The sequence below is a fragment of the Oncorhynchus nerka genome, linkage group LG2 (assembly GCF_034236695.1).
Source record: "Oncorhynchus nerka isolate Pitt River linkage group LG2, Oner_Uvic_2.0, whole genome shotgun sequence".
NCBI lineage: Eukaryota > Metazoa > Chordata > Actinopteri > Salmoniformes > Salmonidae > Oncorhynchus > Oncorhynchus nerka.
Genome location: NC_088397.1, coordinates 7497907 through 7522016, shown reverse-complemented (window position 1 = coordinate 7522016; position 24110 = coordinate 7497907). Strand labels below are relative to the sequence as shown.

Here is a 24110-nt window from a genome sequence, read left to right as displayed (position 1 = left end):
ACTGCTAAAGCTTTGTCTTAGTTGAGCCAGACGGGCTGACCAACTGGTACAGCTAAAGCTTAGTCTTAGTTGAGCCAGACGGGCTGACCGTACTGGTACTCCAGTTTGACCTCACTGCTAAAGCTTGGTCTTAGTTGAGCCAGACGGGCTGACCGTACTTACAGCTAAAGCTTTGTCTTAGTTGAGCCAGACGGGCTGACCGTACTGGTACTGCTGACCGTACTGGTAAAGCTTGGTCTTAGTTGAGCCAGACGGGCTGACTGTACTGCTAAAGCTTTGTCTTAGTTGAGCCAGACGGGCTCCACTGGTACAGCTAAAGCTTGGTCTTAGTTGAGCCAGACGGGCTGACCGTACTGGTACTGCTAAAGCTTGGTCTTAGTTGAGCCAGACGGGCTGAGCTAAAGCTTGGTCTTAGTTGAGCCAGACGGCTGACTGGTACTGCTAAAGCAGTCTTAGTTGAGCCAGACGGGCTGTGCTAAAGCTTGGTCTTAGTTGAGCCAGACGGGCTCTGGTACAGCTAAAGCTTGGTCTTAGTTGAGCCAGACAGTACTGGTACTGCTAAAGCTTGGTCTTAGTTGAGCCAGACGGGCTCCATACAGCTAAAGCTTTGTCTTAGTTGAGCCAGACGGCTACTACAGCTAAACTTGGTCTTAGTTGAGCCAGACGGGCTGACCGTACTGGTACAGCTAAAGCTTGGTCTTAGTTGAGCCAGACGGGCTGACCGTACTGTACAGTAAACTTTGTCTTAGTTGAAACGGGCTGACCGTACTGGTCTTAAAGTCTTTGAGCCAGACGGGCTGACCGTACTGGTACTGCTAAAGCTTGGTCTTAGTTGAGCCAGACGGGCTGACCGTACTGGTACAGCTAAAGCTTGGTCTTAGTTGAGGCAGACGGGCTGACCGTACTGGTACTGCTAAAGCTTGGTCTTAGTTGAGCCAGACGGGCTGACCGTACTGGTACTGCTAAAGCTTGGTCTTAGTTGAGCCAGACGGGCTGACCGTACTGGTACAGCTAAAGCTTGGTCTTAGTTGAGCCAGACGGGCTGACCGTATTGGGTAACGGAACAGTGGAAAAATGGTTAAACCTTCACGGACTTTCAAGTCCATTACAACAGTAATACAGTAGTCTTTCAAGTCCATTACAACAGTATTACAGTAGTCCTTCAAGTCCATTACAACAGTATTACAGTAGTCCTTCAAGTCCATTACAACAGTATTACAGGAGTCTTTCAAGTCCATTACAACAGTATTACAGTAGTCCTTCAAGTCCATTACAACAGTAATACAGTAGTCTTTCAAGTCCATTACAACAGTATTACAGTAGTCCTTCAAGTCCATTACAACAGTATTACAGGAGTCTTTCAAGTCCATTACAACAGTATTACAGGAGTCTTTCAAGTCCATTACAACAGTATTACAGTAGTCCTTCAAGTCCATTACAACAGTATTACAGTAGTCTTTCAAGTCCATTACAACAGTATTACAGGAGTCTTTCAAGTCCATTACAACAGTATTACAGGAGTCTTTCAAGTCCATTACAACAGTATTACAGGAGTCTTTCAAGTCCATTACAACAGTATTACAGTAGTCTTTCAAGTCCATTACAACAGTATTACAGGAGTCTTTCAAGTCCATTACAACAGTATTACAGGAGTCTTTCAAGTCCATTACAACAGTATTACAGTAGTCTTTCAAGTCCATTACAACAGTATTACAGTAGTCTTTCAAGTCCATTACAACAGTATTACAGTAGTCTTTCAAGTCCATTACAACAGTATTACAGTAGTCTTTCAAGTCCATTACAACAGTATTACAGGAGTCTTTCAAGTCCATTACAACAGTATTACAGGAGTCTTTCAAGTCCATTACAACAGTATTACAGGAGACTTACAAAACAACACGGCAGTTCAGTTGCATATGAAATAGTTGAATAGTCTCAGTGCAACATCTCAGTCACTGCAGACTTCTCTATGTCATGCAAAGTCTCTCTGTGATACTGGAGCTGGTTGAGGTTGTGGATTTGATTGGTTCAGCTGGGATAGTAGCTGACTCAGGATGCACACACCGGCCACTTAAATGGCACCCTATTCCCTTCATAGTGCACTACTCTTGACCAGAGCCCTATTCCCTTCATAGTGCACTACTCTTGACCAGAGCCCTATTCCCTTCATAGTGCACTACTCTTGACCAGAGCCCTATTCCCTTCATTGACCAGAACCCTATTCCCTTCATAGTGCACTACTCTTGACCAGAGCCCTGTTCCCTTCATTGACCAGAGCCCTAATCCCTTCATAGTGCACTACTCTTGACCAGAGCCCTATTCCCTTCATAGTGCACTACTCTTGACCAGAGCCCTATTCCCTTCATAGTGCACTACTCTTGACCAGAGCCCTATTCCCTTCATAGTGCACTACTCTTGACCAGAGCCCTATTCCCTTCATTGACCAGAGCCCTATTCCCTTCATAGTGCACTACTCTTGACCAGAGCCCTATTCCCTTCATAGTGCACTACTCTTGACCAGAGCCCTAATCCCTTCATAGTGCACTACTCTTGACCAGAGCCCTATTCCCTTCATTGACCAGAGCCCTATTCCCTTCATAGTGCACTACTCTTGACCAGAGCCCTAATCCCTTCATAGTGCACTACTCTTGACCAGAGCCCTATTCCCTTCATAGTGCACTACTCTTGACCAGAGCCTGGATGAAGCCCACCATCTTTCTTTCTTATTGGGTTCATTCAGGAGGGTGCAAACGTTACAAAAATGTTCAGATAGAAATGTATGACACAGAACAGATATGATTGTCTGATATGTGGAAATGGGAATGCTAAATGGTGTCAGCTCTATCTCATTATATTTCCATCTGAATGTTTCATCTCACTGAATAGCAGTGTTGTAATATTCTAATCCATGATTTAGGAGTCAAGGTTTAAGACTTAAAAATCAAGGTTTAGGACTTACGAGTCAAGGTTTAGTGACTTGACAATAACACTGCTGAATAGTAATCCCCCCCCCCTCCTCCCTCCCTCCCTCTCTGGGAACATTACATGGCCACAGGAGGCATACTGCTGAATAGTAATCCCCCCCCCCTCCCTCTCTGGGAACATTACATGGCCACAGGAGGCATACTGCTGAATAGTAATCCCCCTCCTCCTCCCTCCTCCCTCTCTGGGAACATTACATGGCCACAGGAGGCATACTGCTGAATAGTCATTCCTCCCCCCCTCCTCCTCCCTCTCTGGGAACATTACATGGCCACAGGAGGCATACTGCTGAATAGTCATCCCCCCCCCCTCCCTCTCTGGGAACATTACATGGCCACAGGAGGCATACTGCTGAATAGTCATCCCCCTCCTCCTCTCTGGGAACATTACATGGCCACAGGAGGCATACTGCTGAATAGTAATCCCCCCCCTCCTCCTCCCTCTCTTGGAACATTACATGGCCACAGGAGGCATACTGCTGTTCCTCTCCATCGGTGGCGTCCAGCTCCTCTCAGTGAAGCGGTAGTGTAGAAGGGCGTCGTCCCTGAAGCCAAACTGGTGTGTGAGGTGTTGCAGTATCCCTCCTTGCTGGAGCTGAGCCCCATAGAGCTGGGCTTCCCCCCTGTCCCGGGTCAGACCCGCCCTCACCAGCCAGTCCACCAGATCACTGCCCAGGAAAGTGGCCTGAGTCTGGGCCTGGGATGGAGGATAAGTCCCCTGACCAGGTCTCTCCCTGGAGCGCTTCCTCTCCTGAACCCTCTCTCCCTCACACCTGCGTATCAAAGGAAGGATTCAGCTACTGTCCTGTTGTTCAGGCTTTCCCCAGAAGCACTAGGGTGGAGATGTGAAGGAAGAGGAGAAAGGAGAACAGAGAGAGAAAAGGAGTGGTAGTGAGGATGAGAGTTCCGTAAGAGAAACAGGAAGTCAAGAAGGTGAAAAGTAGCTACCAGGATTGTGTACCACTCCAAAACCAGAATGTATTACCAGCGAAGAAGACTGTGGTAGGTTCAGTCCATTCACAGAGTGTACAATAATGCATTACCAGTGAAGAAGACTGTGGTAAGTTCAGTCCATTCACAGAGTGTACAATAATGTATTACCAGTGAAGAAGACTGTGGTAAGTTCAGTCCATTCACAGAGTGTACAATAATGTATTACCAACGAAGAAGACTGTGGTAAGTTCAGTCCATTCACAGAGTGTACAATAATGTATTACCAGTGAAGAAGACTGTGGTAAGTTCAGTCCATTCACAGAGTGTACAATAATGCATTACCAACGAAGAAGACTGTGGTAAGTTCAGTCCATTCACAGAGTGTACAATAATGCATTACCAACGAAGAAGACTGTGGTAAGTTCAGTCCATTCACAGAGTGTACAATAATGTATTACCAACGAAGAAGACTGTGGTAAGTTCAGTCCATTCACAGAGTGTACAATAATGCATTACCAACGAAGAAGACTGTGGTAAGTTCAGTCCATTCACAGAGTGTACAATAATGCATTACCAATGAAGAAGACTGTGGTAAGTTCAGTCCATTCACAGAGTGTACAATAATGCATTACCAACGAAGAAGACTGTGGTAAGTTCAGTCCATTCACAGAGTGTACAATGCAATAATGCATTTTTAAAGACAGGATTAGTGGTAGAAACATGCAAGATATTATCTGGGGTAAAATCCTAGGCCATGCATAGAGAGGATGTTAGGAGAGAACGAGTTCAACTCGTAGGTAACATGCTAGTTATGGATTACTAGATCTGCACATGCAGTACCATTTAAGAGTCAACTGTTTCTTTTTTTAAATTTTCTTTTTAAAAATAATTTTACCCCCTTTTTCTTCCCAAATGTTTTATATTCAAATTGGTAGTTACAGTCTTGTCCCATCGCTGCAACTCTCGTACGGACTCTGGAGAGGTGAAACACAAACCAGCCAAGCCGCACTGCTTCTTGACACACTGCTCGCTTAACCCGGAAGCCAGCCGCACCAATGTGTCGGAGGAAACACCGTACAACTGGCGACCGTGTCAGCGTGCACTACGCCCGGCCCGCCACAGGAGTCACTAGAGCACGATGGGACAAGGACATCCCTGCCGGCCAAACCCTCCCCTAACCCGGACGACGCTGGGCCAATTGTGTGCCGCCTCATGGGTCTCCCGGTCGCGGCCGGCTGCAACACAGCCTGGGATCGAACCAGGATCTGTAGTGACACAGCTAGCACTGTGATAGAGTGTCTTACACCGCTGTGACACTCGAGAGACCCAAGTCAACGGTTTTAATATAGATTCTAGAGCTTTGATTCTGCACCAATCAGACGTGTCCTGGGAGTGAAATCATGCTACAAAAAATGATATATAAATGAAATAAATGATAATTGATGTTTATGTTGTGGCCTACCTTCTGATGGGCACTATGTCCTGAACACACTGGTCTTTATGATAGCGGACAAACTGAGTGCAGGTCAGCCTGATCTCCTCTGGAACCACAGAGGGGGGCTCCTCCTCACTCTCCCTGCCCTGCCATAGGCTCACTAACCTGGGGGACAGGACACACACAGGCGCCTTAGAGGGCAGAACAACCACATCTTCTACAGCCACACTACCTGGCTCAGGCAAGTCTGACTTAGATCAGGCCTTGTGCTGACTTTGGGACAATACAACATACAGGAGGTTCTGATGTTGGGGCAATACACCATACAGGAGGAGGTGCTGATGTTGGGACAATACAACATACAGGAGGAGGTGCTGATGTTGGGACAATACAACATACAGGAGGAGGTGCTGATGTTGGGACAATACAACATACAGGAGGTGCTGATGTTGGGGCAATACACCATACAGGAGGAGGTGCTGATGTTGGGGCAATACACCATACAGGAGGAGGTGCTGATGTTGGGACAATACAACATACAGGAGGAGGTGCTGATGTTGGGACAATACAACATACAGGAGGAGGTGCTGATGTTGGGGCAATACAACATACAGGAGGAGGTGCTGATGTTGGGGCAATACAACATACAGGAGGAGGTGCTGATGTTGGGACAATACAACATACAGGAGGTACTGATGTTGGGACAATACAACATACAGGAGGTGCTGATGTTGGGAAGGTACAACATACAGGAGGTGCTGATGTTGGGACAATACAACATACAGGAGGAGGTGCTGATGTTGGGACAATACAACATACAGGAGGAGGTGCTGATGTTGGGACAATACAACATACAGGAGGTACTGATGTTGGGACAATACAACATACAGGAGGTACTGATGTTGGGACAATACAACATACAGGAGGTGCTGATGTTGGGACAATACACCATACAGGAGGAGGTGCTGATGTTGGGACAATACAACATACAGGAGGTGCTGATGTTGGGGCAATACACCATACAGGAGGAGGTGCTGATGTTGGGACAATACAACATACAGGAGGAGGTGCTGATGTTGGGACAATACAACATACAGGAGGAGGTGCTGATGTTGGGACAATACAACATACAGGAGGAGGTGCTGATGTTGGGACAATACAACATACAGGAGGTGCTGATGTTGGGACAATACAACTTACAGGAGGAGGTGCTGATGTTGGGACAATACAACATACAGGAGGAGGTGCTGATGTTGGGACAATACAACATACAGGAGGTGCTGATGTTGGGACAATACAACTTACAGGAGGAGGTGCTGATGTTGGGACAATACAACATACAGGAGGAGGTGCTGATGTTCGGGGCAATACAACATACAGGAGGAGGTGCTGATGTTGGGACAATACAACATACAGGAGGTACTGATGTTGGGACAATACAACATACAGGAGGTACTGATGTTGGGGCAATACAACATACAGGAGGTACTGATGTTGGGACAATACAACATACAGGAGGTGCTGATGTTGGGACAATACAACATACAGGAGGAGGTGATGTTGGGACAATACAACATACAGGAGGTACTGATGTTGGGACAATACAACATACAGGAGGTGCTGATGTTGGGACAATACAACATACAGGAGGAGGTGATGTTGGGACAATACAACATACAGGAGGTGCTGATGTTGGGACAATACAACATACAGGAGGAGGTGATGTTGGGACAATACAACATACAGGAGGTGCTGATGTTGGGACAATACAACATACAGGAGGTGCTGATGTTGGGACAATACAACATACAGGAGGAGGTGCTGATGTTGGGGCAATACAACATACAGGAGGTGCCGATGTTGGGGCAATACAACATACAGGAGGTGCCGATGTTGGGACAATACAACATACAGGAGGTGCCGATGTTGGGACAATACAACATACAGGAGGTGCTGATGTTGGGGCAATACAACATACAGGAGGTACTGATGTTAGGGCAATACAACATACAGGAGGTACTGATGTTGGGGCAATACAACATACAGGAGGTACTGATGTTGGGACCATACAACATACAGGAGGTGCTGATGTTGGGACAATACAACATACAGGAGGAGGTGCTGATGTTGGGACAATACAACATACAGGAGGAGGTGCTGATGTTGGGACAATACAACATACAGGAGGTGCTGATGTTGGGACAATACAACATACAGGAGGAGGTGCTGATGTTGGGACAATACAACATACAACGATGCACTATGCTCTCTGAAGTAAGTACCTAGTTCCTAGCTCACCTCTTCTTGAATGGCAGAATGATCAGGTGCCTGTCCAGGCCAAAGATACCAAACGAAATGAAGCCCTGAGAAACATGAGAGGTAAAGTAAGCAACAGTAAAATCCCTTTCGATACTCATGAGCGTACCTGTCCATAGTTGGCCACAGCACAGAAGAACTGCAGCTCCAGGTACAGTCTACCAGGGTCCTGGTTGAACAACCACCATAGACAACTGGACAGGTTCTGAAAGACATGCGAGAGGGGGAATGAAAAGCGCACACTTCAGAGTTAACAAGTGCCGATTCAGGGAAGAGATTCGAGATTGGAGTGAACTAGTGCACACTTCAGGAACAAGGGTAGGTAGAAAAAGGGGACACGGCCAAGCAATAAAATAATAGAACAGTAGAACAGAATTGAACAGAACAGAATTGAACAAGAGTAGAACAGAATAGAATAGAACAGAGCAGAATAGAACAGAGTAGAGTAGAACAGAACAGAGCAGAGCAGAATAGAACAGAGTAGAGTAGAACAGAATAGAACATAGAGTAGAACAGAAAAGAACAGAATAGAACCGAGCAGAATAGAGTAGATTAGAACAGAATAGAACAGAGTAGAGTAGAACAGAATAGAATAGAACAGAATAGAACAGAATAGAGTAGAATAGAATAGAACAGAATAGAACAGAATAGAGTAGAATAGAACAGAATAGAGTAGAACAGAATAGAGTAGAACAGAATAGAGTAGAACAGAATAGAGTAGAACAGAATAGAACAGAGTAGAGTAGAATATAACAGAATAGAGTAGAACAGAACAGAATAGAGTAGAACAGAGCAGGACAGAATATAATAGAACAGAATAGAACAGAATAGAGTAGAACAGAACCGTAGATAACACTCACAGCCAGCAGGGAAACTATGAGGAGTAGACACAACAGGACGTGTCTGACCAGCTGTCTGTCATCCTGGACCGGTGGACTACACTGCTGCTGCTGGGTTTCACACAGCGCCCCACACTGGCCTGGAGGTACAGTACAACAAGTCAACAGGGTTGTATTCATTAGTGCACACCGTAGCAAAACGTTTTGCAACAGCATCACAGTCAACACAAGCCACAGTGGACACAACAGGTCAGTGCCCGAGGTATCAGCCCATAAACCTAGAACACAACGTTGTGTTCCTGTACCTGTTAGAGACGTGGGAGTGTCGTTCCTGGTGGCACCGTTGATCATGTCGGGCACGGGCTGTGTACAGCTACAACAGTCTGGGTGGAACACAAAAACAACACACAGACAGAGTTAAATCAAACTACTCATGTTTTTTAACAATATGTTTAGGTTGGCAATTTAAGGTTTTACATACGAAGTTCAACACAAAATCCCCAGTAAACCAATGCACCCAAGTTTACAGAACTAGAACAAACAATAATGTGTCTAGTGAGCTACCACTGTTGTTGCTGGTCTCTGGTGCTGAGGGCTCCAGTGGGGGGGTCTGGTCCTCCTGGTGTCCAGGGGGCCTCAGGTCCTCTATAGTACCTGTGTTGGAGGCTCTCTCCAGGGCTTGGTAGTTCTGGTCCTCCTGGTGTCCAGGGGGCCTCAGGTCCTCTATAGTACCCGTGTTGGAGGCTCTCTCCAGGGCTTGGTAGTTCTGGTCCTCCTGGTGTCCAGGGGGCCTCAGGTCCTCTATAGTACCCGTGTTGGAGGCTCTCTCCAGGGCTTGGTAGTTCTGGTTCTCCTTGGTGCCCTGGCTGAGACCCATCAGAGAGAAACCACCTACCAAGATGCTGCAGGAGACTACTACTGCAGTACTGATGATCTGAGAGAGGGGAAAGAGAGAGAGAGGTAAACCTTTAGGACTAGCTCCAGATCTATGTGATGTGTAAAACCTTTAGGACTGGCTCCAGATCTATGTGATGTGTAAAACCTTTAGGACTGGCTCCAGATCTATGTGATGTGTAAAACCTTTAGGACTAGCTCCAGATCTATGTAAAGTATAAAACCTTTAGGACTGGCTCCAGATCTATGTGATGTGTAAAACCTTTAGGACTGGCTCCAGATCTATGTGATGTGTAAAACCTTTAGGACTGGCTCCAGATCTATGTAAAGTATAAAACCTTTAGGACTGGCTCCAGATCTATGTGATGTGTAAAACCTTTAGGACTGGCTCCAGATCTATGTGATGTGTAAAACCTTTAGGACTGGCTCCAGATCTATGTAAAGTATAAAACCTTTAGGACTGGCTCCAGATCTATGTGATGTGTAAAACCTTTAGGACTGGCTCCAGATCTATGTGATGTGTAAAACCTTTAGGACTGGCTCCAGATCTATGTGATGTGTAAAACCTTTAGGACTGGCTCCAGATCTATGTGATGTGTAAAACCTTTAGGACTGGCTCCAGATCTATGTAAAGTATAAAACCTTTAGGACTGGCTCCAGATCTATGTAAAGTATAAAACCTTAAGGACTGGCTCCAGATCTATGTAAAGTATAAAACCTTAAGGACTGGCTCCAGATCTATGTAAAGTATAAAACCTTAAGGACTGGCTCCAGATCTATGTAAAGTATAAAACCTTTAGGACTGGCTCCAGATCTATGTGATGTGTAAAACCTTTAGGACTGGCTCCAGATCTATGTGATGTGTAAAACCTTTAGGACTGGCTCCAGATCTATGTGATCTGTAAAGTGTAGTCAAATCAGGGAGAACTATACAGTGGATCTGTATTCCAGTAAACTAAAATCACAGGTGGCCCCTTTCCTGAGCCCTGCCATAGAGGAAGGCAGAGTCTATAGTATCAGGCATCCTCTCACCTGAGCCCTGCCATAGAGGAAGGCAGAGTCTATAGTATCAGGCATCCTCTCACCTGAGCCCTGCCATAGAGGAAGGCAGAGTCTATAGTATCAGGCATCCTCTCACCTGAGCCCTGCCATAGAGGAAGGCAGAGTCTATAGTATCAGGCATCCTCTCACCTGAGCCCTGCCATAGAGGAAGGCAGAGTCTATAGTATCAGGCATCCTCTCACCTGAGCCCTGCCATAGAGGAAGGCAGAGTCTATAGTATCAGGCATCCTCTCACCTGAGCCCTGCCATAGAGGAAGGCAGAGTCTATAGTATCAGGCATCCTCTCACCTGAGCCCTGCCATAGAGGAAGGCAGAGTCTATAGTATCAGGCATCCTCTCACCTGAGCCCTGCCATAGAGGAAGGCAGAGTCTATAGTATCAGGCATCCTCTCACCTGAGCCCTGCCATAGAGGAAGGCAGAGTCTATAGTATCAGGCATCCTCTCACCTGAGCCCTGCCATAGAGGAAGGCAGAGTCTATAGTATCAGGCATCCTCTCACCTGAGATAGAGGAAGGCAGAGTCTATAGTATCAGGCATCCTCTCACCTGAGCCCTGCCATAGAGGAAGGCAGAGTCTATAGTATCAGGCATCCTCTCACCTGAGCCCTGCCATAGAGGAAGGCAGAGTCTATAGTATCAGGCATCCTCTCACCTGAGCCCTGCCATAGAGGAAGGCAGAGTCTATAGTATCAGGCATCCTGAGCCCTCACCTGAGCCCTGCCCCTAGAGGAAGGCAGAGTCTATAGTATCAGGCATCCTCTCACCTGAGCCCTGCCATAGAGGAAGGCAGAGTCTATAGTATCAGGCATCCTCTCACCTGAGCCCTGCCATAGAGGAAGGCAGAGTCTATAGTATCAGGCATCCTCTCACCTGAGCCCTGCCATAGAGGAAGGCAGAGTCTACAGTATCAGGCATCCTCTCACCTGAGCCCTGCCATAGAGGAAGGCAGAGTCTACAGTATCAGGCATCCTCTCACCTGAGCCCTGCCATAGAGGAAGGCAGAGTCTAACGTATCAGGCATCCTCTCAACTGAGCCCTGCCATAGAGGAAGGCAGAGTCTAACGTATCAGGCATCCTCTCAACTGAGCCCTGCCATAGAGGAAGGCAGAGTCTATAGCATCAGGCATCTTCTCACCTGAGCCCTGCCATAGAAGAAGGCAGAGTCTAACGTATCAGGCATCCTCTCACCTGATCCCTGCCATAGAGGAAGGCAGAGTCTACAGTATCAGGCATCCTCTCACCTGAGCCCTGCCATAGAGGAAGGCAGAGTCTACAGTATCAGGCATCCTCTCACCTGAGCCCTGCCATAGAGGAAGGCAGAGTCTATAGTATCAGGCATCCTCTCACCTGAGCCCTGCCATAGAGGAAGGCAGAGTCTATAGTATCAGGCATCTTCTCTCCTGCCAGGAGCAGACCTCCAAGGATGAGGAACGGTATGCTGTGGAAGAGAACAACACTGTAAGGTTAAGTTTGAGGAACACAAACATACAATACACTGTTTCACACACACACACACACACACACACACACACACACACACACACACACACACACACACACACACACACACCAGCCAAAGACCATGAAGACCCAAGGTGGAATCCTCAGCAAATTGTCCTTCTTGGTCAGAACCAAACAGAGAGGAATGAGACCTATAGTCAGACCCAGACAGAACCAAACAGAGAGGAATGAGAACTATAGTCAGACCCAGACAGAACCAAAGAGAGAGGAATGAGACCTATAGTCAGACCCAGACAGAACCAAACAGAGAGGAATGAGAACTATAGTCAGACCCAGACAGAACCAAAGAGAGAGGAATGAGACCTATAGTCAGACCCAGACAGAACCAACTCAGGGTTATTCCACAGATACAGTACAACATATCCAGTCCAGACACACACGTGGTACATACCAGTCCAGACACACACGGTACATACCAGTCCAGACACACGTGGTACATACCAGTCCAGACACACACACACACGGAACATACCAGTCCAGACACGCGGTACATACCAGCCCAGACACACACACGCGGTACATACCAGTCCACACACACATGCGGTACATACCATTCCACACACACACGCGGTACATACCAGTCCAGACACGCGGTACATGCCAGTCCAGACACGCGGTACATACCAGTCCAGACACACGTGGTACATACCAGTCCAGACACACGTGGTACATACCAGTCCAGACACACACGGTACATACCAGTCCAGACACACACGCGGTACATACCATTCCAGACACACTGTACATACCAGTCCAGACACACATACCAGTCCAGACACACACATACCAGTCCAGACACACGGTACATACCAGTCCAGACACACGGTACATACCAGTCCAGACACACGGTACATACCAGTCCAGACACACGGTACATACCAGTACACACACGGTACATACCAGTCCAGACACGCGGTACATACCAGTCCAGACACACACACACACGTGGTACATACCAGTCCAGACACACGGTACATACCAGTCCAGACACACACGGTACATACCAGTCCAGACACACACGCGGTACATACCATTCCAGACACACGGTACATACCAGTCCAGACACACGTGGTACATACCAGTCCAGACACACACGGTACATACCAGTCCAGACACACACGCGGTACATACCATTCCAGACACACTGTACATACCAGTCCAGACACACGGTACATACCAGTCCAGACACACGGTACATACCAGTCCAGACACACGGTACATACCAGTCCCGACACACGGTACATACCAGTCCAGACACACGTGGTACATACCAGTCCAGACACGCGGTACATGCCAGTCCAGACACGCGGTACATACCAGTCCAGACACACGTGGTACATACCAGTCCAGACACACGTGGTACATACCAGTCCAGACACACACGCGGTACATACCATTCCAGACACACTGTACATACCAGTCCAGACACACGGTACATACCAGTCCAGACACACGGTACATACCAGTCCAGACACACGGTACATACCAGTCCAGACACACGGTACATACCAGTCCCGACACACGGTACATACCAGTCCAGACACACGTGGTACATACCAGTCCAGACACACGTGGTACATACCAGTCCAGACACACGTGGTACATACCAGTCCAGACACACATGGTACATACCAGTCCAGACACACATGGTACATACCAGTCCAGACACGCGGTACATACCAGTCCAGACACGCGGTACATACCAGTCCAGACACGCGGTACATACCAGTCCAGACACACGGTACATACCAGTCCCGACACGTGGTACATACCAGTCCCGACATGTGGTACATACCAGTCCAGACACACGTGGTACATACGAGTCCAGACACACGTGGTACATACCAGTCCAGACACACGCGGTACATACCAGTCCAGACACACACGGTACATACCAGTCCAGACACACGGTACATACCAGTCCAGACACACGTGGTACATACCAGTCCAGACACACGTGGTACATACCAGTCCAGACACACGTGGTACATACCAGTCCAGACACACGTGGTACATACCAGTCCAGACACACACACACACGTGGTACATACCAGTCCAGACACACGTGGTACACGTGGTACAATCCAGTCCAGACACACGTGGTACATACCAGTCCAGACACACGTGGTACATACCAGTCCAGACACACGTGGTACAATCCAGTCCAGACACACGTGGTACATACCAGTCCAGACACACGTGGTACATACCAGTCCAGACACACGTGGTACATACCAGTCCAGACACACGTGGTACATACCAGTCCAGACACACGTGGTACATACCAGTCCAGACATATGTGCTGTAGAGTGACCCATAGAGCAGTGTGAATGTCAACACCTGTCCCAAGATGTCCTCCTGCTTCACTACGAAGTTCCACAGGATCATACCGACACACACTAGGAACTACAGGGACAAGGAGAGACACATTACTATATATCACTTGTGTACAGTTGAAGTCGGGAGTTTACATACATTTAAAAACTCAGTTTCACAATTCCTGACATTTAATCCTAGTAAAAATTCCCTGTCTTAGGTCAGTTAGGATCACCACTTTATTTTAAGAATGTGAAATGTCAGAATAATAGTAGAGAGAATGATTTATTTCAGTTTTTATTTCTTTCACATCCCCAGTGGGTCAGAAGTTTACATACACTCAATTAGTATTTGGTAGCATTACTTTAAATTGTTTCACTTGCGTCAAACATTTCAGGTAGGATTGAGGTCAGGGCTTTGTGATGGCCACTCCAATACCTTGACTTTGTTGTCCTTAAGCCATTTTGGCACAACTTTGGAAGTACGCTTGGGGTCACGTGGTACCTTCAGGCATTTGGAAATTGCTCCCAAGGATGAACCAGACTTGTGGAGGTCTACAATTGTTTTTCTGAGGTCTTGGCTGATTTTTATTTTTTTTCCCCCATGATGTCAAGCAAAGAGACACTGAGTTTGAAGGTAGGCCTTGAAATACATCCACAGGTACTCCTCCAATTGACTCAAATAATGTAAATTAGCCTATCAGAAGCTTCTAAAGCCATGACAATTTTCTGGAATTTTCCAAGCTGTTTAAAGGCAGTCAACTTAGTGTATGTGAACTTCTGACCCACTGGAATTGTGATACAGTGAATTATAAGTGAAATAATCTGTCTGTAAACAATTGTTGGAAGAATTACTTGTGTCATGCACAAAGTAGATGTCCTAACCGACTTGCCAAAACTATAGTTTGTTAACAAGAAATTTGTGGTTGAAAAACTAATTTTAATGACTCCAACCAAAGTGTATGTAAACTTCCGACTTCAACTGTATAGAATATAGAAAACATTATGTACAGTGCCTTCGTAAAGTATTCAGACCCCTTAACCTTTTCCACATTTTGTTAAGTTAGACTTATTCTAAAATGCTTTAAATTAAAAATGTTCCTAATAAAATCGACACACAATAGCCCATAATGACAAAGCGAAAAAAAGGTTTTTAGAAATGTTTGAAAATGTATTACAAATAAACTGAAATACATTATTTACATAAATATTCAGACCTTTTGCTATGAGACTGGAAACTAAGCTCAGGTGCATCTTGTTTCCATTGATCATCCTAGAGTTGTTTCTACAACTTGATTGGAGTCCACCTGTGGTAAATTCAATTGATTGGACATGATTTGGACAGGCACACACCTGTCTATATAAGGTCCCACAGTTGACAGGGCACGTCAGAGCAAAAACCAAGCCATGATGTCAAAGGAATTGTCAAGAGCTCAGACAGGATTGTGTCGGCACAGATCTGGGGAAGTTAACCAAAAAATGTCTGCAGCATTGAAGGTCCCCAAGAACACAGTGGCCTCCATCATTCTTAAATGGAAGAAGTTTGGAACCACCAAGACTCTTCCTAGAGCTGGCTGCTCAGTCAAACTAAGCAATCGGGGGAGAAGGGCCTTGGTCAGGGAGGTGACCAAGAACCCGAAGGTCACTATGACAGAGCTCCAGAGTTCCTCTGTGGAGGTTGGAGAACCTTCCAGAAGGACAACCATCTCTGCAACACTCCACCAATCAGGCCTTTATGGTAGAGTGGCCAGACGGAAGCCACTTCCCAGTAAAAGGCACATGACAGCTCGCTTGGAGTTTGCCAAAAGGCACCTAAAGATTCTCAGACCATGAGAAACAAGATTCTCTGGTCTGATGAAACCAGATTGAGCACATTGGCCTGAATGTCAAGCATCACATCTGGAGGAAACCTGGCACCATACGGTGAAGAGTGGTGGTGGTAGCATCAGGCTGGAGGAAACCTGGCACCATCCCTACGGTGAAGCGTGGTGGTGGTAGTATCAGGCTGTGGGGATGTTTTTCCATGGCTGAGAGACTAGTCAGGATCGAAGGAAAGATGAACGGCGCAAAGCACAGAGAGATTCATGATGGAGCCCTGCTCCAGAGCGCTCAGGACCTCAGACTGGGGGCGAAGGTTCACCTTCCAACAGGACAACGACCCTAAACACATAGACAAGACAATGCAGTGGCTTCGGGACAAGCCATCTGAGATGTCTCTGAGATGTCCTTGAGTAGCCCAGCCAGAGCCCGGACTTGAACCCGATCTAACATCTCTGGAGAATCCTGAAAATAGCTGTGGTGCGATGCTCCCCATCCAACCTGACAGAGCTTGAGAGGATCTGCAGGGAAGAATGGGAGAATCTCCCCAAATACAGGTGTGCCACGTTTGTAGCGTCATCCCCAGAAGCCTCAAGGCTGTAATCGCTGCCAAAGGTACTTCAACAAAGTACTGAGTAAAGAGTCTGAATACTTATGGAAATGTGATATTTCAAACATCATTTAAAAAAAACAGTTTTTGCTTTGTCATTATGGGGTATTGTGTGTAAATTGATGAGGCAAAAACATTTTTCATCCATTTTAGAATAAGGTTGTAACATAACAAAATGTGGAACAAGTCAAGGGGTCTGAATACCTTCAGAATGTCCTGTATATGAAGGATATATGTAATAACCCTTTCAGAATGTACTGTATATGAAGGATATATGAAATAACCCTTTCAGAATGTCCTGTATATGTAATAACCCTTTTAGAATGTCCTGTATATGAAGGATATATGTAATAACCCTTTCAGAATGTCCTGTATATGAAGGATATATGAAATAACCCTTTCAGAATGTACTGTATATGAAGGATATATGTAATAACCCTTTCAGAATGTCCTGTATATGTAATAACCCTTTTAGAATGTCCTGTATATGAAGGATATATGTAATAACCCTTTCAGAATGTACTGTATATGAAGGATATATGTAATAACCCTTTCAGAATGTCCTGTATATGTAATAACCCTTTCAGAATGTCCTGTATATGAAGGATATATGTAATAACCCTTTCAGAATGTCCTGTATATGTAATAACCCTTTCAGAATGTACTGTATATGAAATAACCCTTTCAGAATGTACTGTATATGAAGGATATATTTAATAACCCTTTCAGAATGTACTGTATATGAAATAACCCTTTCAGAATGTACTGTATATGAAGGACATATGAAATAACCCTTTCAGAATGTACTATATATGAAGGACATATGAAATAACCCCTTCAGAATGTACTGTATATGAAGGATATATGAAATAACCCTTTCAGAATGTACTGTATATGAAATAACCCCTTCAGAATGTACTGTATATGAAGGACATATGAAATAACCCCTTCAGAATGTACTGTATATGAAGGATATATGAAATAACCCCTTCAGAATGTACTGTATATGAAGGACATATATGAAATAACCCTTTCAGAATGTACTGTATATGAAATAACCCTTTCAGAATGTACTGTATATGAAGGACATATGAAATAACCCTTTCAGAATGTACTGTATATGAAGGATATATGAAATAACCCTTTCAGAATGTACTGTATATGAAATAACCCCTTCAGAATGTACTGTATATGAAGGACATATGAAATAACCCCTTCAGAATGTACTGTATATGAAATAACCCTTTCAGAATGTACTGTATATGAAATAACCCTTTCAGAATGTACTGTATATGAAGGATATATGAAATAACCCTTTCAGAATGTCATGTATATGTAATAACCCTTTCAGAATGTACTGTATATGAAGGATATATGAAATAACCCTTTCAGAATGTACTGTATATGAAATAACCCTTTCAGAATGTACTGTATATGAAGGATATATGAAATAACCCTTTCAGAATGTACTGTATATGAAGGATATATGTAATAACCTGTGCCAGGAAGAGGTTCATAGAAAACATGTGTGGGAGCCTCTTGAACTTCTTACTGAGGAGAATGACAGCGATGGTCCACACCTACAAACACAAACACGATGTGTTTCAGTGTATCCAGTGTTTAAATGCAGCTTGAACCCACTCAACTTGTCAAAAGTCTTTGCAGAGTAGATTAGAATTTTAAAAAGCCATTGGTATGAATCCTCTATCATTAAAGCTGCATTCTACACCATGGATATAGTAAGCCCTGATAAACACCATGGATACAGCAAGCCCTGATCAACACCATGGATACAGCAAGCCCTGACCAACACCATGGATATAGTAAGCCCTGATCAACACCATGGATACAGCAAGCCCTGATCAACACCATGGATACAGCAAGCCCTGACCAACACCATGGATACAGTAAGCCCTGATCAACACCATGGATACAGCAAGCCCTGATAAACACCATGGATACAGTAAGCCCTGATCAACACCATGGAGTCAGCAAGCCCTGATAAACACCATGGATACAGTAAGCCCTGATCAACACCATGGATACAGCAAGCCCTGATCAACACCATGGATACAGCAAGCCCTGATCAACACCATGGATACAGCAAGCCCTGATCAACACCATGGAGTCAGCAAGCCCTGATCAACACCATGGAGTCAGCAAGCCCTGATCAACACCATGGAGTCAGTAAGCCCTGATCAACACCATGGAGTCAGTAAGCCCTGATCAACACCATGGATACAGCAAGCCCTGATCAACACCATGGATACAGCAAGCCCTGATAAACACCATGGATACAGCAAGCCCTGATAAGCACCATGGATACAGTAAGCCCTGATAAACACCATGGATACAGCAAGCCCTGATAAGCACCATGGATACAGTAAGCCCTGATCAACACCATGGATACAGTAAGCCCTGATCAACACCATGGATACAGCAAGCCCTGATCAACACCATGGATACAGCAAGCCCTGATAAACACCATGGATACAGTAAGCCCTGATCAACACCATGGAGTCAGCAAGCTCTGATCAACACCATGGAGTCAGCAAGCCCTGATCAACACCATGGAGTCAGTAAGCCCTGATCAACACCATGGAGTCAGTAAGCCCTGATCAACACCATGGAGTCAGTAAGCCCTGATCAACACCATGGAGTCAGTAAGCCCTGATCAACACCATGGAGTCAGTAAGCCCTGATCAACACCATGGAGTCAGTAAGCCCTGACCAACCCCTTGCTTCAATCAGCTAAAGTCAGACAGGACCACACATGGAGGACAACCAAGCCTATTGAAAAGAGTGTCAAAGTCTGCCTTCTTCATTGGCCTTTCATGTAGAGAGAGCGAGAGAGACAGACAGAGAGAGCGAGAGAGACAGCGAGAGAGAAACAGAGAGAGAGAAACAGAGAGAGAGAAACAGAGAGAGACAGAGAGAGCGAGAGACAGTGAGAGAGAAACAGAGAGAGAGAAACAGAGAGAGAGAAACAGAGAGAGAGACAGAGAGAGAGAAACAGAGAGAGAGAAACAGAGAAACAGAGACAGACAGAGAGAGCGAGAGAGACAGACAGAGAGAGAGAAACAGAGAGAGACAGAGAGAGAGAAACAGAGACAGACAGAGAGAGCGAGAGAGACAGACAGAGAGAGCGAGAGAGACAGCGAGAGAGAAACAGAGAGAGACAGAGAGAGAAACAGAGACAGACAGAGAGAGAAACAAGAGAGACAGAGAGAGAAACAAGAGACAGACAGCGAGAGAAACAAGAGACAGACAGCGAGTGCGTGAGAGACAGACAGAGAGTGCGAGAGAGACAGACAGAGAGTGCGAGAGAGAAACAAGAGACAGACAGAGAGAGAAACAGAGAGAGAGAGAGAGAGAGAAACAGTGAGAGAGAAACAGAGAGAGAGAAACAGAGAGAGAGAGAGAAACAGAGAGAGAGAGAAACAGAGAGAGAGAGAGAAACAGAGAGAGAGAGAGAAACAGAGAGAGAGAGAGAAACAGAGACAGATAAGAACAGAAATAGAGAGACAGAGAGAGAGAGAAAGAGAGAGAAACAGAGAGAGAGAGAAACAGAGAGAGACAGATAAGAACAGAAATAGAGAGACAGAGAGAGAGAAACAGAGAGAGAGAGAAAGAGAGAGAGGGAGAAACAGAGAGACAGATAAGAACAGAAATAGAGAGACAGAGAGAGAGAGAGAGAGAGAGAGAAACAGAGAGATAGAGAGACAGAGAGAGAGAGAGAAACAGAGAGAGACAGATAAGAACAGAAATAGAGACAGACAGAGAGAGAGAAACAGAGAGAGAGAGAAAGAGAGAGAAACAGAGAGATAGAGAGACAGAGAGAGAGAGAGAAACAGAGAGATAGAGACAGACAGAGAGAGAGAAACAGAGAGAGACAGATAAGAACAGAAATAGAGACAGACAGAGAGAGAGAAACAGAGAGAGAGAGAAAGAGAGAGAGAAACGGAGAGAGACAGATAAGAACAGAAATAGAGACAGACAGAGAGAGAGAAACAGAGAGAGAGAGATACAGAGATAGAGACAGAGAGACAGATGAGAACAGAAATAGAGAGAACCCTCACCAGTGCGACCAGGCTGACGATGCTGATGTTGAAGCTGACATTCTGCAGCTCAGTGACCAGTGGCTTGGGGTTCATCAGGGGGATGGTCAGGAGCCAGGCTGACACGTACATGATGGGGGCAGACAGGAACGTGCTGATCACCATCCCTGACGTCACCTACAGGAGGACAGACAGAGAGGTAGAGAGAGAGATGTGTAAATACAAGCCTTGGCTGTCTAGAAAGGTGGCTATTAGCTAAGAAATTAAATACGAATTGATAATGTAATACTCACCACTTCCAGCCCCATGTTGCTCTGTGATGTGTATGTGTATGTGTATGTGTGTGTGTGTGTGTGTGGTACCAACTCACCACGTCCAGCTCCATGTTGTACTGTGATGCGTAGATGGCTACGCTGGGAGCAGGGGGGAACACCCCGTAGAGAAAGGCATAGTTGGACAGGCTGGAGTGGTTCAGACTGCTGCTGTTGGAACCTGTAGAGTCCAGCAGGTCGACCATGTCCTTACAGATGAGAGGCATCACCAGCCTACATAGGAGAGACAGATACCACTGTGTTAGGACACTAGGACAGGACCACTAGGACAGGACCACTAGGACAGTACCACTAGGGCAGGACAGTACCACTAGGACAGTACAGTACCACTAGGACAGTACAGGACCACTAGGACAGTACAGGACCACTAGGACAGTACAGGACCACTAGGACAGTACCACTAGGACAGTACAGTACCACTAGGACAGGACAGTACCACTAGGACAGTACAGTACCACTAGGACAGTAAAGTACCACTAGGACAGTACCACTAGGACAGTACAGGACCACTAGGACAGTACCACTAGGACAGTACAGGACCACTAGGACAGGACAGTACCACTAGGACAGTGTAGTACCACTAGGACAGTGTAGTACCACTAGGACAGTACAGTACCACTAGGACAGTACCACTAGGACAGTAAAGTACCACTAGGACAGTACCACTAGGACAGTACAGGACCACTAGGACAGTACAGTACCACTAGGACAGTACCACTAGGACAGTACAGTACCACTAGGGCAGTACCACTAGGACAGTACCACTAGGACAGTACCACTAGGACAGGACCACTAGGACAGGACAACTAGGACAGTACAGTACCACTAGGACAGTACCACTAGGACAGTAAAGTACCACTAGGACAGTACCACTAGGACAGGACCACTAGGACAGTACAGTACCACTAGGGCAGTACCACTAGGACAGTACAGTACCACTAGAACAGTACAGTACCACTAGGACAGTAGAGTACAACTAGGACAGTAGAGTACAACTAGGACAGTAAAGTACCACTAGGACAGTACCACTAGGACAGTACAGTACCACTAGGACAGGACAGTACCACTAGGACAGTACCACTAGGACAGTACCACTAGGACAGGACCACTAGGACAGTACAGTACCACTAGGACAGTATAGTACCACTAGGACAGTATAGTACCACTAGGACAGTACCACTAGGACAGTACCACTAGGACAGTACAGGACCACTAGGACAGTACAGTACCACTAGGACAGTACAGTACCACTAGGGCAGTACCACTAGGAACAGTACCACTAGGACAGGACCACTAGGACAGGACCACTAGGACAGGACCACTAGGACAGTACAGTACTAGGACAGTACCACTAGGACAGTACAGTACCACTAGGGCAGTACCACTAGGACAGTACCACTAGAACAGTAGAGTACCACTAGGACAGTACCACTAGTACAGTAAAGTACCACTAGTACAGGACCACTAGGACAGGACAGTACCACTAGGACAGTACCACTAGTACAGTAAAGTACCACTAGTACAGTACCACTAGGACAGTACAGTACCACTAGGACAGAACCACTAGGACAGTAAAGTACCACTAGTACAGGACCACTAGGACAGGACAGTACCACTAGTACAATACCACTAGGACAGGACAGTACCACTAGGACAGTACAGTACCACTAGGACAGGACCACTAGGACAGGACAGTACCATTAGTACAGTACCACTAGACAGGACAGTACCACTAGGACAGTACCACTAGGACAGTACAGTACCACTAGGACAGTACAGTACCACTAGGACAGGACAGTACCACTAGGACAGTACAGTACCACTAGGACAGTACCACTAGGACAGGACCACTAGGACAGTACAGGACCACTAGGACAGTACCACTAGGACAGTACAGTACCACTAGGACAGGACAGTACCACTAGGACAGTACCACTAGGACAGTACAGTACCACTAGGACAGTAAAGTACCACTAGGACAGTACCACTAGGACAGTACAGGACCACTAGGACAGTACCACTAGGACAGTACAGGACCACTAGGACAGGACAGTACCACTAGGACAGTGTAGTACCACTAGGACAGTGTAGTACCACTAGGACAGTATAGTACCACTAGGACAGTACAGTACCACTAGGACAGTACCACTAGGACAGTACAGGACCACTAGGACAGTACAGTACCACTAGGACAGTACCACTAGGACAGTACAGTACCACTAGGGCAGTACCACTAGGACAGTACCACTAGGACAGGACCACTAGGACAGGACAACTAGGACAGTACAGTACCACTAGGACAGTACCACTAGGACAGTAAAGTACCACTAGGACAGTACCACTAGGACAGGACCACTAGGACAGTACAGTACCACTAGGGCAGTACCACTAGGACAGTACAGTACCACTAGAACAGTACAGTACCACTAGGACAGTACAGTACCACTAGGACAGTAGAGTACAACTAGGACAGTAGAGTACAACTAGGACAGTAAAGTACCACTAGGACAGTACCACTAGGACAGTACAGTACCACTAGGACAGGACAGTACCACTAGGACAGTACCACTATGACAGTACGGTACCACTAGGACAGGACCACTAGGACAGTACAGTACCACTAGGACAGTATAGTACCACTAGGACAGTATAGTACCACTAGGACAGTACCACTAGGACAGTACCACTAGGACAGTACAGGACCACTAGGACAGTACAGTACCACTAGGACAGTACAGTACCACTAGGGCAGTACCACTAGGAACAGTACCACTAGGACAGGACCACTAGGACAGTACCACTAGGACAGTACAGTACCACTAGGACAGTACCACTAGGACAGTACAGTACCACTAGGGCAGTACCACTAGGACAGTACCACTAGAACAGTACAGTACCACTAGGACAGTACCACTAGTACAGTAAAGTACCACTAGTACAGGACCACTAGGACAGGACAGTACCACTAGGACAGTACCACTAGTACAGTAAAGTAC

The 24110-nt window shown here is 46.1% G+C and overlaps 1 protein-coding gene across 1 annotated transcript in view; it reads right to left on the bottom strand.

The window, feature by feature from the left end:
- Nucleotides 1-1134: 1134 nt before the first annotated feature.
- The window catches only part of LOC115117853 (lysosomal cholesterol signaling protein-like), a 35275-nt gene continuing 12299 nt past the window's right edge, over nucleotides 1135-24110 (bottom strand). Inside the window, exons 4-16 of the mRNA XM_065022653.1 lie at nucleotides 21153-21327; nucleotides 20804-20959; nucleotides 18221-18304; nucleotides 14267-14387; nucleotides 12025-12112; nucleotides 11808-11898; nucleotides 9069-9438; nucleotides 8810-8887; nucleotides 8526-8644; nucleotides 7775-7870; nucleotides 7648-7712; nucleotides 5377-5514; nucleotides 1135-3754 (exon numbers count right to left, since the gene is read on the bottom strand). Coding sequence (XP_064878725.1) covers nucleotides 3436-3754; nucleotides 5377-5514; nucleotides 7648-7712; nucleotides 7775-7870; nucleotides 8526-8644; nucleotides 8810-8887; nucleotides 9069-9438; nucleotides 11808-11898; nucleotides 12025-12112; nucleotides 14267-14387; nucleotides 18221-18304; nucleotides 20804-20959; nucleotides 21153-21327 — 1900 coding nt within the window. The 3' untranslated portion in view covers nucleotides 1135-3435. The remainder of the gene's footprint in view (nucleotides 3755-5376; nucleotides 5515-7647; nucleotides 7713-7774; nucleotides 7871-8525; nucleotides 8645-8809; nucleotides 8888-9068; nucleotides 9439-11807; nucleotides 11899-12024; nucleotides 12113-14266; nucleotides 14388-18220; nucleotides 18305-20803; nucleotides 20960-21152; nucleotides 21328-24110) is intronic.